The sequence below is a fragment of the Schistocerca nitens genome, chromosome 1, assembly GCF_023898315.1.
Source record: "Schistocerca nitens isolate TAMUIC-IGC-003100 chromosome 1, iqSchNite1.1, whole genome shotgun sequence".
Classification (NCBI taxonomy): domain Eukaryota; kingdom Metazoa; phylum Arthropoda; class Insecta; order Orthoptera; family Acrididae; genus Schistocerca; species Schistocerca nitens.
In genome coordinates, this window is record NC_064614.1 from 459,516,924 (window position 1) to 459,534,108 (window position 17,185).

Consider the following 17,185-nt stretch of genomic DNA (forward strand, 5'->3'; position numbering starts at 1 on the left):
CTTTCACATGTAATATTTATCTTTTGTGTGTGTGTTATACTTTAAGATACATCACACAAATGTGCCAGTTAATTTAAAATTATAACATAAATGTCTGGTCTTCTGGGCTCGGAATTCTTGTCCTCCAAGTGTTCAGTTTTAAACCCTCTGTGATTTAGAAATTCATCCCACTTTCTCTCGCGTAACATAATTCATCTTGATTAGAAAGAAATTTACTTTGAAAGTAACTCTTTTCGAACCACCGTTCGCAATACTATCCAGAGGCCATTAGAAATAGGTTTGATTTAGCAGTTTGTTTCAAAATCTTCTGCTTTTCAACATACATAGGACAGTCTATGCCATACCATATGGTTATTTGAACAGATATGTGAAGTACATTCTGTTCTGGCTTCGTGTATGAATTTACTTTTTCCACAGATTTTCAGTACTCAGCATGCCAAGATTAGCATGTGATACGAAGGTCTGGTAGAAGTACTTGTATGGTGTTATCAAATTAAGTTCGCAAAATGGTTGTTATCGCAGACACACAATGTTTGGTATCAACTTCACATATTATTACTGTGTCAAGATAATGATAAATGCCATAAATACATGGCCAGCCGAATAATTAGTTTTATTAATGAATTTTAAGCACCTCAAATTTTACCATTTTACAGGTTTAATGTCACCTCAACAGGAATAATGCTACAACACTGAAAATTCACAAACATTTTAATTTTTATGTAAAATTTGCATACAATAACAAAGTAATATTTCTGCATAGCAGTAAAACATCTATTGCACCAACACCAGTTACAACTTGCACAGCCATACACTTTTAAAAACAGATCCATAAATGTGATGAGAGTACGTGGGCTATGTATAACACAAATACACCTTAACACTTTTCAACCATTTTTAGAAAAATAAATGAGTAATACTTTGATGAAATTGCCATCACAGTAGCTTTCAGTCTCCCATTCAATGAAAAGTTAGGGACCACTGACGTATCACGTAATTAACAGAGATTGGTTAAATATTTTACTCTGTTTTCATTCTTTCAAGATCCTTCTTTATGTATTTATCTAACAAAGCTTCCCCTTCTGGATCTACTTTGGACAGCTCTCTAAAACCTTCATCATCAACAAAGCATATTTCATGGCCATCCTGTAAACAACAAAATTCAATATATAATTTTATGTACTTGTATAGTGTAAATTTTGAGTTACAAATCTATGGTTAACTACTTACAGGATCTGCGAGAATTATTACTCTTACTGTTGCTTTCCCTGGTGTATCCAGAGACGTAAGTGGTGTTAGAATAGTATTATTTGTCTCTTCAATTTTCTTATTTATTTTCGGTTGTTCGTCAAATGGACATGAAAAAGCAATTCTGCCATATGCTGTTTTATGTTCAACTGGTTTGCCTGGAAATAATTCAAAAATTAATAAATGTAACGGAATACTAATGGTACACACACACACACACACACACACACACACACACACACACAAACACACACACACACACAGTGTGCTTGCCGTATAATTATACTTACCTATGTCAGACAATTCCAATTTTGCTTGGTTGTCACCAAATCCAAGAAGCACAGATGTTCCTGTCTCATTATATTTTTTTAGACCTAAAATGCCATTCCAATACTGAATAGACTTACTGAGATCAGAGCTAGCCAGTGCTACTTTCTCTACAGGATCTGCAAAAATAAGAAATAAAATGAAGAAATCATACTCTGCACATCTTATAATTATGGAATATGCTTCAGCTCACTTTTGTGGTTTAAAATGCAGCGTGAACGTGCAGTATAGAATAGGACAGAAAGGACCAGAGGATAACAGCCATAACCCTATGACAAGAAAAACTGTACTGTCATGTTTTCGCAATTTCTGGATGTCAGAATCATACCTGCTTATATTTATACAATAACACCACCTTGATTGTATACAGGTGGCAATTTACTTGGGATCATAAATTACTGAAAAAGAATGCAGGTAAATAAATACCTAAAAAGTGACTTAGCACTTCTTCAGTACTGCACTGCTTCTCTCCTTCACCAACTTCTCCATTTCAGAGCAGGAACTTACACTCAACGTCCTCAATTATTTGTTGGATATTTTAAAATATCTGCCTTCCCTGCACTTTTTATTTTCTACAGCTCCCTCTAGTACCACAGAAATCATTCTCTGCTGTCTTGACACATGTCCTATCATCCTGTACCTCATTCTTTAAGTTTCTGCAGATAATTCCTTATTTATTATCTTATATTCCCACCTACTTTTCAGTATCATTTTGTAACACCACAACATATCAAACGCTTGAATTTGTTCTCTTCCAGTTGTCTCACAGTCCATGATTCAATTTCATATATGCTGCACTCCAAACACACACTCTCAGCTAGTTCACCATAAAATTAAGGATTATATTTGATACTAGTATACTTCTTTTGTGTAAGAATGCTGTGTTTTCTATGCTAGTCTGCTGCATATAGCCACCTTGCTTCGCCCATTGGGCGCAATTTGCATCCTCAAAATTTCATCATTTCACCTACTTCGTACACCTCAATGTCATTGTTAAATTTGTCACTAGTCTCATTTCTATTACTCCTCATTAATTTCAACTTCCTTCTGTTTCCTGTCAGTTCATGGAGTGTGCTCATTACACTGCTCATTCCATTTGCGGAATTCTTCCTCACTTTCACTGAGGATAGCCTCTCCCCCACCCCCCCCCCCTCCCTCTCTGACCTTGAGCCTTGTTTACTGTCATTGCCAACAAAACCTTAATTGGGAATTGGAGACACTTGAAATGAATGGGTGAATTGGTTGGGATCATTCGTATAGAGGTTATGGGAGACCTTGCCTGCTGCTGAATCTATGAGGAGAGTCACTTCATGACAGTATTTCACATAGTTTTAATCTGCAAATGGGTAGGAGTCTAGGACTGCACTCAGAAGATTCAAACTATGCAGTAGCATTCCATTCACAAGCCAATAAGCCATAACTACCACTTTCCTGTTTTACGTCAAAACTGACAGAGGGAGGAAACAAAACAGCCCATAGTTGTGTATACGATTTTTGTTTAAAATTACGTCCCTCTCTGTCAGTTTTGACGTATACCAGAAAACCTCTACATTACTGTTAAAGAGAGAGAGAGAGAGAGAGAGAGAGAGAGAGAGAGAGAGAGAGAGAGAGAAGTATGGTCTATGTCCGTCTGAATGTTTATTAGAGTATCATGTACAAATTTGAAATAATTTGGTCATGGACATTTTGAAATTTTTGCTAACAACTTTTTGTAACAACTTTTACACACACACACACACACACATGTTAAGAATGTATATAGCCTTTGTTTGTCTAAATGTTTATTAGAGTATCATGCAAAAATCTGTAGTAAACCAATCAAGAACTTTTCAAGAGTTTTGCCAAAAACATTTCCGCTTTTCAGATACATATATATTTACATACCATATATAAAATACGTAGCCTATGTCCCTCCGACCATTCGTTAGCGTAACGTGTAAAAATCTGAAGTAAATCAGTCAAGAAATTTTGAACATTTTTGTTAACAACTTTATATGAACTGTCTTTATAAGGTAGCATAGTTACCATCTTTCTCTATAGCTTACTTCTATTTTTCTCCGAATTTCAAACATTTTACACCATTTTACATTCCCAAATGCTTTTTCTAAGTGACAAATCCTATGAACTTCCCTTTTTCTAAAATCTTGCGTCCACTATCAAGCACAATGTGATTCCACTCTTCTGTATAGATTTCTTGTCAGCAACTTGGATGAGTGGCACCTTAAGCTGACTGTATAATAATTCTCGCGCTTATCTGTCTTTGCTGTCTTCGGGATTGTGTGATGGTATTTTCTGAAAGTCTGATTGGATGTCACCAGTCTCATAGATTCTACACACCAATTGAATAGGCATTTGGTTGCCACTCCCCTCAATGCTATTCAAAACTCCAAGGGAATGTTATCTTACCCTTCTGCCTTATTTGATCTTAACAACAATGTAAGGAAAGATAGATTGCTACTTACCATAAAGATAACATGTTAAGTTGCAGACAGGCACAATTAAAAGACACTTACAAATTAGCTTTTGGCCACAGCCTTGATCAGAATAAATAACACGCACACATTCAGCCAAACAAGTGAGCACACTTCACACACATGCAACCACCATCTCTATCAGTTCAGACGAGAATGAATGTGTCACATGGAGCAGAAGCAACAAAGGGCAGGGCAGGAGGTGGGGGGCAGGGGCACAAGGAAACCGGGAGTGCACAGGGGGCAGCGGGGGGGGGGGGGGGTGTCAGGGCCAAGGTACAGTAGTGTACAGGAAGGGGAAGAGAGGAGCACTGCCTGACGAAGTGTGAGTCATTAGACTGCTAACAGGCACAGTATCGGGAGGCTGTGGGGCAGGAAGGTGGGGAATGGTTGGTTGGTTTAAGGATTAAAGGGACCAAACTACGATGTAATCAGTCCCTCCTACCTGGAGCAGGCAAGACAAAAAAACAACACACCAAAGAAGTGGCTAATGCATGAAACCCAAGGAAAGAAAACCTCAGGGTCTATTGAAGGTCAACGAAGCCTAGATAGAGGAACAAGGGAGAAGAAAGGTGGGAAAGAAAGAAAGGTAGGCGAGTTGCCATGTCCAGGGAGCAGCTGGAGGCCCTCAAAGACAGGAACTGCAATGGGGGACATACCCCCCACCACTTACCGGAGGCAGCCCACTCAGCAATACACAGTAAAGACTAGCAACATGGACAAGGTGAGAGAAGCACAGAAAAACAGAATGATCACCAACTCAGACAGAACACATGAGAAAGGGTACAGGAGCAAAAGAACAGGCAGGGTGAGGGCTGGGGTAGACTGTCAAGCCCAGAAAGCCATTGTCCAGTCAGGTCACTGGATGCTAAAGGCACCCTGCCAAGCCTTAAATAGGCCAACAAGAATGAGGCGCACTCTGTTAGAGAGTAATAAAAGCACACTTCATGAAGAAATCTTAAAACCTGGTCAGATGCTGCGGCATCATCTGCTAATCCCATGGGTAGTGAGGCAGGAAGATTAAAGAGCCCACCGTAGGGTGGTGAGGTTAAGACAATCCAGCAAAATGCGGACCACTGTCAAACAAGCACTGCAACAACAGTGATGCAGATCCTTATGACAGAGGAGATGGCGAAGAGTCAGCCAAGTACAGCCATTGCAGAGCTGCAAAGGACAATGGAGTCCTTGCGAGATGTCTGCATGGAGAACCTCTACAAATTTATAGTCTCCTTTATCACCCATAGTTTGTTTGGCAAAATCAGAATATACCGCTCCATATTTCACATCTTTAGAAACTTGACAAAGTAATACTGATCAGAGGTCCGATGCCAGAATATTGATCTCAAGAGGCAACTTTCCAGTATCCAGTTTGACCAGCCTGCAGCAAGTTTGTTCCCTGGGGTCCCATCGTGATCCAGGGTCCAGGAAACAACCACCGAGGTCTGAACAAAATGCTCGGCAACTACATCTAGGCTGGTGAGGATAACACCATTCAGGAAAATTCCTTGGACATCTGCAACAGCATGGTGGCCAAAAATGCACCTGATCTTTGGCCATACCTGCGAAGAGGGAGTATATGACCCTATGGCAGTGACATACTGGTTTCAACAAATCGTTTTCTGCATTTAATTGGGTAACGGGCACAGGCACGAAGCCATCTGAAGGCAGGAGGTGGTCAAGAGATAGATGCTATTTGTGGTGGTGGACGGCATGGCAGCAGTATTTCATAACTGTACCATTTTCGGGGATCCGTCAAGGGACAGTTTTCTGTCAGGGAGATGCCAAGGAAGAGGGAATCACTGAAGTGGCTGCCAACAAGACATCAGTCAAACTGTGTGTGGACTCATCAGTGCCATCATGTGGTGGAGCAGTTGGGATGGCAGCTGAGGAAAAGGCATTCCAATCCACACTGGTAAAGGGCCACCTGGAAGGGTGTCCGGGTGATTGATGCTGAATAAAAAGACAAGACAATAGGAAGATGATTGCTGCTGCACAAATCCTCATGAGCTTCCCCACTGAATGGAGGGGAAGAATCCAGGCCTACAAATGGAGATATCAGTGGTGAAAAAAGTGCCTTGTGCCATACTAAAGTCTGTGAGAGATCCAGTGATGAGGAGGCAGGGATCAAGCTCTGCCAGCACATCTTCAACAATCCTGTCCCGGTCATTGGTTGCAGTACCGCCCCATTGAGGGTTATGGACACTGAAATCCCCCAAGCAGAAGGAGGGGGAAGTAGCTATCTAAGGAGGGCAAAAAGAGCAGGATGCCAGCTTGTGAGGAGATGGAGCTTGCATATTCTTACCACACAGACTAAATGGATCCAAACAGCCACAACTTCCAGTGCAGCTCGAAGAGGAACCCGGGAACTAACTATGTCTGTGCGGACCAACATACAGTTACCACTGGAGGCTCGCAAAGAACCTGCCAAGTTCCAGCAGAAGATTTGGAAACCAATAAGAGTTGGTGAATGAGAATTCATAAAATGAGATTCTTGCAATACAAGCTACAGAGTAGAGAGAAAGAAAAGACTGAAATTCTGAATTATGACAATACTAACCATTAGAGTTCCATTGGAGGAGAGTAGTACAAGAGCCTGGACAAGCATTGAATGGGCCAGAATAAATCATTGTGCTGAATCAGTGTCCATCACCGGTAAAGACAGAATGACAACCATGAATGTAAGATCAGACCCTAGTTGAGGAGGAGGAGGAGGAGGAGGAGGAGGAGGAGGTTACACCGCGTAGGATCAAGGGGGAACCCTGTCCCATGACTTACACATCATCATCATCATCATCATCATCATAATCTTCACCATGGTCGGAAAGATAGCATTTCAGAACAATATCTGGATATGAGAGAGAATGAGCAGCCTGGAGGCCTATAGAGCATGGATCTTGCGTACGGCTCAAAGTAACAAGCTTCATGTCTTGGATACAGCAGGGAGGGGTGCTCCCTGAGGGAGCTCCATTCCTGGCAGGTGCCAGAGAAGAGGGTTTCCATGGAGGGGGGGAGGGGGGAACTGGGTGAAGGAAAGGGAAGGGAAGGGGGACAGGGTGAAGGTAAGGGGGGCGGGAGGAGGAGGAGGAGGAGGAGGAGGAATGGATGCAACAGAAGGGAAGGTTGCTGATACAGGATGGAGATGGTCATATTTCTGTCAGGCCTGTGACTAGGATAGACGGTCAAGAATTTTGATTCCCTTAATATTTCTTTCCTTTTTACAGACTGGGCAATCTGGTGAGCAAGGAGAGTGTGAACCAGAAGAGTTCACGCACTTGGACAGTGGGGTGCAAGGACTTCCCACATGGAGAGGGTGGCCACAATCACTGAAAACAGGATTCACATCACATCATGAAGACATGTGATGAAAATGGAGACACCAGAAACAGCTCATAGGATATAGTGATTCACACTGTAACTGTAAACTATGACCTTGACTTTTTATGGGAGGGTATCTCCTCAAAAGTAAGAATGAAATCGCCGATACCATTGTGATTGTCCTTAGGATCTCTCTGGGCTAATCGGATGAAATGAACACCAGTCTGTGACAGATTAATCCTGCGCTGCTTGTTAGAGTGAAGGTGGTCTCTATGGAAGATAATGCCTTACATCATATTTAAGAACTGGTGAGGAGTGCTGCTCACCGGGATGTCTCCCAAGCACTTGCAAGCACAAAGAGACACTGACTGACTGTCAGGAGAGAGGTTTTAATCAATTTCAGATTGGATCATACTGAGTGAATCTGCTTCATCAAACTTATCTGGAAAAAAACAGTTCGTAGTGGTAAAAGTCTAGGCATCTGTCCTTGACAAACCAAGTAACACGGAAAGGGTTTCACCCCAAGCCAGCAGGCCTGGTCCTCCTCCCAGGGGGTGATCAGGGAGTGAAGGGCTGAGGAAGCAAGAGTAGGAGCAGACAGAGAACTGTTCCTTTCTGATGAAACGGCCACAGAAGAGCGGCCAGAAGTATGGAGTGCCCACTCTGGTACCATCCACTCTGATCAGGGGCTCACCCCCTGGGCACAACCAAGACACAGCACAGACCATCTAGCACAGCTGTCATTGCTGGGAATTACAATGCCCCAAAAAGATATGCAATCACTCCTAGGCTTACATGAGATGGTGACAGGTCAGGTACCATACGAGTGATCCCTGTGTTGTCAGAGGAGTTGGCCAAATTGATACGTAAGAGCCCCACCACATGGACTGGCTACCATGCTGGTGACCTGGCGAGGAGGGGAGGGGGGGATATGGCAGGGAAGTAAGGAGGGGAGGGAAGGGGAGGGGAAGAGGAACCCACATCGGAGATGCTAGGGAGGCAGTTCTTCTCCATATGGCTCACACTACAAACAATTTAGGAAGGGAAGTCAAATCCTAAGAGTAACCCGGAAAAAGGGGGGGGGGGAGGGGAGGGGAGAAATGAAACGAGAGAGGAGAGGAGCAGGGAAGGATGGGTGGGTGCACTGGCAGAAGGTGACACCCCAAGAGGTTGAGAGACATGAAATGTGGGGCGGGTGATATGACAGGATGGAAACTGTTGGGTGGAGGATGTGGAGACAGTATGTTGCCGTAAGTTTAAGCCGGGATAATTTCGAGAATGGAGAATGTGTTGCAAGGATAACTCCAATTTTGTGGTGGAGGGGAGGATCCAGGAATCCAAATGGTTCAGATAGTGAAGCACCCATTGAAATCAAGCGTGTTATGTTCAGCTACGTTGTACCACAAGTTGCTCTGTTTTGATCTTGGCCACAGTTTGGCGGTGGCTGTTCAGCCTGATGGGGAGCTAGTTGGTAGTCACAGATGGTAAATGACATGGCTGCTTTCACAGGGCGTAGCCATTGATAGAATAGGAAGTGCTGGATGAGTGGATTGGACAGGTCTTGCACCTGGGTCTTCCAGATGGATATGATAATTGTAGCAAGGGGTTGTGACTGGGAGTGCACAGGGATGGACTAAAATGTTGTGGAGATGGAGGGGATCGACTAAGATGTTGTGGGGGTGGGGTGAGCAATGGAACACCACTTTAGGAGGGGAGGGAAGAATCTTGGGTAAACTGACCCTCACTTCAGAGTATGACGATAGGTAATCAAAGGCTTGGCGAAGGATGCGGTGGTTGTTCCAGACCGGAATGGTACTGGGTGGTGAAGGGGGCACTCCTTTGTTGCTGGTTCTTGGGAGTGGTGGGAGGATTGGGGTTGTGAGGGGAAATGGTACGAGGTCTGCTTGTGGACTAGGTCCAGGGGATAGTGCCTGTCAATAAAGGCCTTGGTGAAACCCTCAGCATACTGGCAAAAGGTACTTGTCACTGCAGAGACACTCTAGCCGGGTAGCCAGGCTGTATGCAAGAGATTTCTTGGTGTGAAAGGGATGAAAGCTGCTGAAATGCAGGTACAGTTAGTGGCTGGTGGGTTTAAAGTGGACAGAGGTGTGGATGGAGCCATCAGAGAGGAGGAGCCAGGAAGGTGGTATACTGGGCTGTCAGGACAAAGTAAAGCAGATGGGAGAGGTGTTGAGGTTGTGAAGGAATGAAGATAGGGTGTCTTGGTGCTGAGTCCAGATCTTTAAGACACCATCAATAAACCAGAACCAAACTAGAGATTTGGCATTTTGGGAGGCTAGGAAGGTGTCCTCTAGATAGGCATAGGAGGGGGGCATGTGAATGCTCATGGCTGTGCTGCAGATATGTTTGTATACCTTTTTGTATACCTTCCCTTCAAAGGAGAAGTAGTTGTGGATTACGATACAGTTAGTAAGGTGTCCGAGGAATGAGGTAGTAGGTTTGGAGTCTGAAAGATGATGCGGAAGCTAGTGTTCCATAACAGCAAGGCGATGGGCATGAGGTGTATTGGTGTATAGGGTGGAGGCGTGGACAGTGATAAGTAAGGACCCAGGACATAAAGTGACGGGGATACAGGAGAGTCGGTGAAGGAATTGATTGGTAACTTTGATGTAGTTGGCTACATTATGGGCAACTGATTGGAGCTGTTGGTCAATGAATGCTGGAATTCTTTCAGTGGAGGCATAATATACATGAATGGGGTGTCGGGGATTGTTGGGTTTGTGGATTTTGGGGAGCAATTAAGAGGTGAGTGTGCAAGGTATATAGATTGGAGGAGGGAAATGGATTCAAGAGAGAAATTCTGGGAAGGGCCTATGGCTTTAAGCATGGATTGGAGGTTTTGTTGGACTTCTGAGAAGGGGTAACTCTGGCAGAGTTTATAGGTGGACAAGTTAGATAAGTGACAGAGGCCTTCTGTCAGGTAGTCAGTGCGATTCATAACAACAGTAGTGGAACCTTTCTCTGCAGCTACGATGATTAGGTCAGGATTTGTTTTGAGACTGTGTAAGGGTCTTCTACCTTCTGCTTCTGCCGACAAAGGGACATGGGGAAGGATGGGGAGGCCAAGTTGGAAATAAGGAGTTCCTTGAAGGTCACCCAGGTGGCAGAGGGGGTGGGGGACTGGGGATGGGATGGGTTCTATGGCGGGTGGGGAGAATCATGGTTGGATGGCGATATGAACTGTGCGAGGAAGGGTTCAATGTTGGAATTATGTTGGCTTTGGTGTGAGGAATTGGTGGCAAAGAAGTGTTTCCATTGCAGCAACCACGAGAAGGAGAGCAGGTCTTTCTCAAGTCCAACATGGCTAAATTCGGGTGTAGGGCTAAAGGTGAAGCCTCTGGACAGGACTGAAACTTCTGTGGAGCTGAGAGTGTTGGTGGAAAAGGTTAACTACAGTATTCTGGGATTGTTTGGATTCAGGGTTTAGACTGTTGGTAGGGAAGTTTGGGAGAGGTGGCACGTTGAAAGTGTCTGCTAGACAGGGTCTGGATGCATTGAAGGATTAACGAGGAGGAGCACACTGGGTAGGATATGGGTCGGATAGTGGTACACTGAGGCAACAGCAGGATATCAGCAGGTTGGGTAACTTCTGGAGGTGATGTCTGGAATGCTCATCCAGGTGCTGGAGAGCAACAGATTCAATTTACGAGATTTGATGTATATAGCAAGGTTTTCGCAGTGGCCTTATCCTGCGGAAGAAGGTGTTTCTGGGATGTCTGTGCCATGGAGATGTATTTTTTGTAATACCAGGTTTTTGAAGGCCTTGGACTGGTGGAATCTGAAAAGGTGTAGGTCACTGTGAAAGGAGAGGTGAGATCTAGAGAAAGGAAATTTTATGGTTAGGAGACAAGAAGCGGGGAAGAGTCCATGATGTAGGAAGCATTTATGAAATCTGATGTCAGACTGAGTTTTAGCCAGGGAAAGGAAAACTTTTCTGAACTGGGTCAGAAAGATGGAGAAGGGGTCCACTGTGGTGAGGAAGGTGTAGAGGAAACGAGAATGACACAGAAATGAGCAAAATTAACTGCTGATGGTTGTAAGGGGAGCTTGATAAGAGAAAAGACATATTAAAAATGTGTAAAGACACTCAAGAAACACACATATATACGTAAAAATATGCTAACTGTGTAAAACCACGTAAAACCATATAAAATAGGTACAAATACATTAAAAATGTACAAAAATGTGGAAGAAATGGAAAAGATTAGGTATGGGAGTATCTGTGTGTTGTGATAAGGGAGAGGTGGAAGTGGGATGGTTTAGGTTGAGGCTCACAAGCTCATATGGCACAGGTAGGTGTCGAAAATAACATGCTGAAGTACATGAGCATGAGGGAGCAAATGGGATTCATAGGTATAAACATAATTATTGGTGGGAAGAATATGGGGCATCAGATGGTGCAACAATATGCACAGTCATGAAGCCATACATTGCGTGTGGACGTTCATCGATACAGTGTGGCTTGGATGTTTATTCAGTTTGTAAGACAGTGATTAAACACAGGAAAGAAGAGAGAGAGAAGCCACTGGGAAGAGTAATGCTACAGAGAATAGTAACAATGTAAAACATCACAGGGTTGTGAATCGAAGAAAAGTAGTTCAGCAAAATCAAACAATGGGAAGTCCAGGTTGGAATATCAACAATAAAAGACAAAGATAAATTGCTACTTGCCATAAAGATGAAATGATAGGCACAATTAACACACACTTGCCCATTAGCTTTCCACCATAGCCTTCTTCAGAAAAAGAAACGCATACACATTCATTCAGATAAGCAATCACACCTCATCCACACTTGACTGCCATCTCTGGCAGCTTGGACCAAAATGCAACTGTAATGTTGAATGGAAGCAGAAATCCCGAAGGGTTAGGGAAGGGAAAAGCATAGCAGTGTACAGGAGGGGGGAGAGAGGAGTGCTGTCTATCGGAGTGTGCTGGGACTACATTGCCAACAGGCGCGTTGTCGGGAGACTGTGGGGTGGGGAGGTGAAGAGTGCAGGAAAGAAGTGAAAAAGGAGAGGAGTGGGGAGAGATAGGGAGGTGTGGAGAAAGGTGGACAGATGGGTTGGCAGAGGGCGGCAGACAAATAAGGTGGGAAGGTGAGAACAGGGAGAGGTGATACGACAGAAAGAGTAGAAGCTGTTGGGTGGAGGGTAAGGGGACTGTATGATCTGTGCAGTTCAGAAAAGCTGGTGGTGGATGGGGGGATCCAGGAATCCAGATGGCTCAAATAGTGAAGCAGCCATTGCAATCAAGCATGTTATATTCCACTGCATGTTGTGCCACAGGATGTGTCTACACTGCTCTTGGCCACAGTTTGGCACTGGCCTTTCAACATCTTGTCCTTACATTGTTGATATTACAACCTGGAGTTTCCATAGTTTGATTCTGCTGAATGGCGTTTCTGCCATCCCAGAACCCTGTGATGTTTTCCTTTTTACTATTCTCTATAACATTACTATTATCAGTGTCCATTCTTTCTCATCTTTTCTGTGTTTATTCACCGCCTTCCAAATTGCATCAACTTCCAAGTCACATCGTATCAGCAAACACCCACACACAACGCATGGCTTTGTGACCACACAGATTGTTGATGCAACATCGGATGGCCCAAATTCTTCCTGCTGATAATTATTAAATTGATCCCACTTCCTACTCATGTATTTTAGCATTTTATTTTCCACACCTGCTCGTGACAAAAACCTGTGATCCCCAACCTAACTCATCCCCATTTCCCCTCTCTTCCCTTACTACAACACACCAGACACTCCCATAACTCATATGTTCCTTTTCTCCCACATTTCTGAAAGTTTTTAACATACTTATGCCAACTTTTACATGGGTTCATGCATTTTTGCATGTTTTTATGTATGACCCCTAATCCATCTTTCTCACCCAGTTCAGAAAAGTATTCCTTCGCCTGGCTAAAACCCAGCCCCACGTCCTATTTCTTAAATGTTGCCTATACCATGGACCCCCACCCCTCACGGCCTAACCATAAAAATTCCTTTCTCTGGATCCCACCCCTTCTTTCACAATGACCTTCAACTATTCAAATTCAGCCCGTCGCTGGTCCTCACAAAGCTGATACAGGAAAAACGCATCTCCATGGCACAGGCATACCAGAAACATCTCTGCTCCTTCTGCAAGATGCTGCTACTGTTACGACATTGTTACATAATCATGTCTCAAATTGAATTTGCTTTTCAGCACCTGAGGGCACACACTAGACACCACCTCCATATGTTATCCAACCTGTTGGCATGCTATTACCAACTCAGAGCACCACTATCCAAACCTGTATCCTATTCATAGTGTCTTTCCTCTTCCGCCCCTCATTTATTTTTATTTATTTATTTACACGTCAAGCTCTGTAGGACCAAATTGAGGAGCAAATCTCCAAGGTCATGGAACATGTCAGCACAGGAAATTACAACATAAAAGTAATAACAGATAAAAATAAAATGTTTATGAACCTGAAACAAGTCAATCCATACATTTAAGTAAACACAATCAACAATACAGCAAGAATAAGCTTAATTTTTCAAGGAACTCCTTGACAGAATAGGAGTGACCCATGAGGAAACACTTCAGTTTTGATTTGAAAGCGCATGGATTATTGCTAAGATTTTTTAATTCGAGCAGCAGCTTATTGAAAACCGATGCAGCAGTATACTGCACACCTTTCTGCACAGGACTTAAATAAGTCCTATCCAAATGCAGGTTTGATTTCTGCTGAGTATTAACTCAGAGAAAGCTGCTTATTCTTGGGAATAAGCTAATATTGTTAACAAGAAGTTACAGTATATATATATATATATATATATATATATATATATATATATATATATATATATATTTCCCCCCCCCCCCCCCCCCCCGAGGACATGCAGCTTTACTGTATGATTAAATGATGATGGCGTCCTCTTGGGTAAAATATTCCGGAGGTAAAATAGTCCCCCATTCGGATCTCCGGGCGGGGACTACTCAAGAGGACGTCGTTATCAGGAGAAAGAAAACTGGCATTCTACGGATCGGAGCGTGGAATGTCAGATCCCTTAATCGGGCAGGTAGGTTGGAAAATTTAAAAAGGGAAATGGATAGGTTAAAGTTAGATATAGTGGGAATTAGTGAAGTTCGGTGGCAGGAGGAACAAGACTATTGGTCAGGTGATTACAGGGATATAAATACAAAATCAAATAGGGGTAATGCAGGAGTAGGTTTAATAATGAATAAAAAAAATAGGAGTGCGGGTTAGCCACTATAAACAGCATAGTGAACGCATTATTGTGGCCAAGATAGACACAAAGCCCATGCCTACCACAGTAGTACAAGTTTATATGCCAACTAGCTCTGCAGATGAAGAAATTGATGAAATGTATGATGAGATAAAAGAAATTATTCAGGTAGTGAAGGGAGACGAAAATTTAATAGTCATGGGTGACAGGAATTCAACGGTAGGAAAAGGAAGAGAAGGAAACGTAGTAGGTGAATATGGATTGGGGCTAAGAAATGAAAGAGGAAGCCGCCTGGTAGAATTTTGCACAGAGCATAACTTAATCATAGCTAACACTTGGTTCAAGAATCATAAAAGAAGGTTGTATACCTGGAAGAACCCTGGAGATACTAATAGGTATCAGATAGATTATATAATGGTAAGACAGAGATTTGGGAACCAGGTTTTAAATTGTAAGACATTTCCAGGGGCAGATGTGGATTCTGGCCACAATCTATTGGTTATGAACTGCAGATTGAAACTGAAGAAACTGCAAAAAGGTGGGAATTTAAGGAGATGGGACGTGGATAAACTGAAAGAACCAGAGGTTGTAGAGAGTTTCAGGGAGAGCATAAGCGAACAATTGACAGGAATGGGGGAAAGAAATACAGTAGAAGAAGAATGGGTAGCTCTGAGGGATGAAGTAGTGAAGGCAGCAGAGGATCAAGTAGGTAAAAAGACGAGGGCTAATAGAAATCCTTGGGTAACAGAAGAAATATTGAATTTAATTGATGAATGGAGAAAATATAAAAATGCAGTAAATGAAGCAGGCAAAAGGGAATACAAACGTCTCAAAAATGAGATCGACAGAAAGTGCAAAATGGCTAAGCAGGGATGGCTAGAGGACAAAAGTAAGGATGTAGAGGCTTGTCTCACTAGGGGTGAGATAGATACTGCCTACAGGAAAATTAAAGAGACCTTTGGAGAGAAGAGAACCACTTGTATGAATATCAAGAGCTCAGATGGCAACCCAGTTCTAAGCAAAGAAGGGAAGGCAGAAAGGTGGAAGGAGTATATAGAGGGTTTATACAAGGGCGATGTACTTGAGGACAGTATTATGGAAATGGAAGAGGATGTAGATGAAGATGAAATGGGAGATACGATACTGCGTGAAGAGTTTGACAGAGCACTGAAAGACCTGAGTCGAAACAAGGCCCCGGGAGTAGACAACATTCCATTAGAACTACTGATGGCCTTGGGAGAGCCAGTCATGACAAAACTCTACCATCTGGTGAGCAAGATGTATGAGACAGGCGAAATACCCACAGACTTCAAGAAGAATATAATAATTCCAATACCAAAGAAAGCAGGTGTTGACAGATGTGAAAATTACCGAACCATCAGTTTAATAAGTCACAGCTGCAAAATACTAACGCGAATTCTTTACAGACGAATGGAAAAACTGGTAGAAGCGGATCTCGGGGAAGATCAGTTTGGATTCCGTAGAAATGTTGGAACACGTGAGGCAATACTAACCTTACGACTTATCTTAGAAGAAAGATTAAGAAAAGGCAAACCTACGTTTCTAGCATTTGTAGACTTAGAGAAAGCTTTTGACAACGTTAACTGGAATACTCTCTTTCAAATTCTGAAGGTGGCAGGGGTAAAATACAGGGAGCGAAAGGCTATTTACAATTTGTACAGAAACCAGATGGCAGTTATAAGAGTCGAGGGGCATGAAAGGGAAGCAGTGGTTGGGAAAGGAGTGAGACAGGGTTGTAGCCTCTCCCCGATGTTATTCAATCTGTATATTGAGCAAGCAGTAAAGGAAACAAATGAAAAGTTAGGAGTAGAAATTACAACCCATGGAGAAGAAATAAAAACTTTGAGGTTCGCCGATGACATTGTAATTCTATCAGAGACAGCAAAGGACTTGGAAGAGCAGTTGAACGGAATGGACAGTGTCTTGAAAGGAGGATATAAGATGAACATCAACAAAAACAAAATGAGGATAATGGAATGTAGTCAAATTAAATCGGGTGATGCTGATGGGATTAGATTAGGAAATGAGACACTTAAATTAGTAAAGGAGTTTTGCTATTTAGGGAGTAAAATAACTGATGATGGTCGAAGTAGAGAGGATATAAAATGTAGACTGGCAATGGCAAGGAAAGCGTTTCTGAAGAAGAGAAAGTTGTTAACATCAAGTATAGATTTAAATGTCAGGAAGTCGTTACTGAAAGTATTTGTATGGAGTGTAGCCATGTATGGAAGTGAAACATGGACGATAACCAGTTTGGACAAGAAGAGAATAGAAGCTTTCGAAATGTGGTGCTACAGAAGAATGCTGAAGATATGGTGGGTAGATCACGAAACTAATGAGGAGGTATTGAATAGGATTGGGGAGAAGAGAAGTTTGTGGCACAACTTGACTAGAAGAAGGGATCAGTTGGTAGGACATGTTTTGAGGCATCAAGGGATCACAAATTTAGCATTGGAGGGCAGCGTGGAGGGTAAAAATCATAGAGGGAGACCAAGAGATCAATACACTAAGCAGATTCAGAAGGATGTAGGTTGCAGTAGGTACT

At 42.8% G+C, this 17,185-nt stretch overlaps 1 protein-coding gene across 1 annotated transcript in view; it reads right to left on the reverse strand.

The window, feature by feature from the left end:
• Positions 1-693: 693 nt before the first annotated feature.
• The window catches only part of LOC126251793 (glyoxalase domain-containing protein 4), a 55,660-nt gene continuing 39,168 nt past the window's right edge, over positions 694-17,185 (reverse strand). Inside the window, exons 4-6 of the mRNA XM_049952430.1 lie at positions 1,539-1,694; positions 1,231-1,406; positions 694-1,146 (exon numbers count right to left, since the gene is read on the reverse strand). Of these exons, the coding sequence (XP_049808387.1) occupies positions 1,021-1,146; positions 1,231-1,406; positions 1,539-1,694 (458 nt within the window). The 3' untranslated portion in view covers positions 694-1,020. The remainder of the gene's footprint in view (positions 1,147-1,230; positions 1,407-1,538; positions 1,695-17,185) is intronic.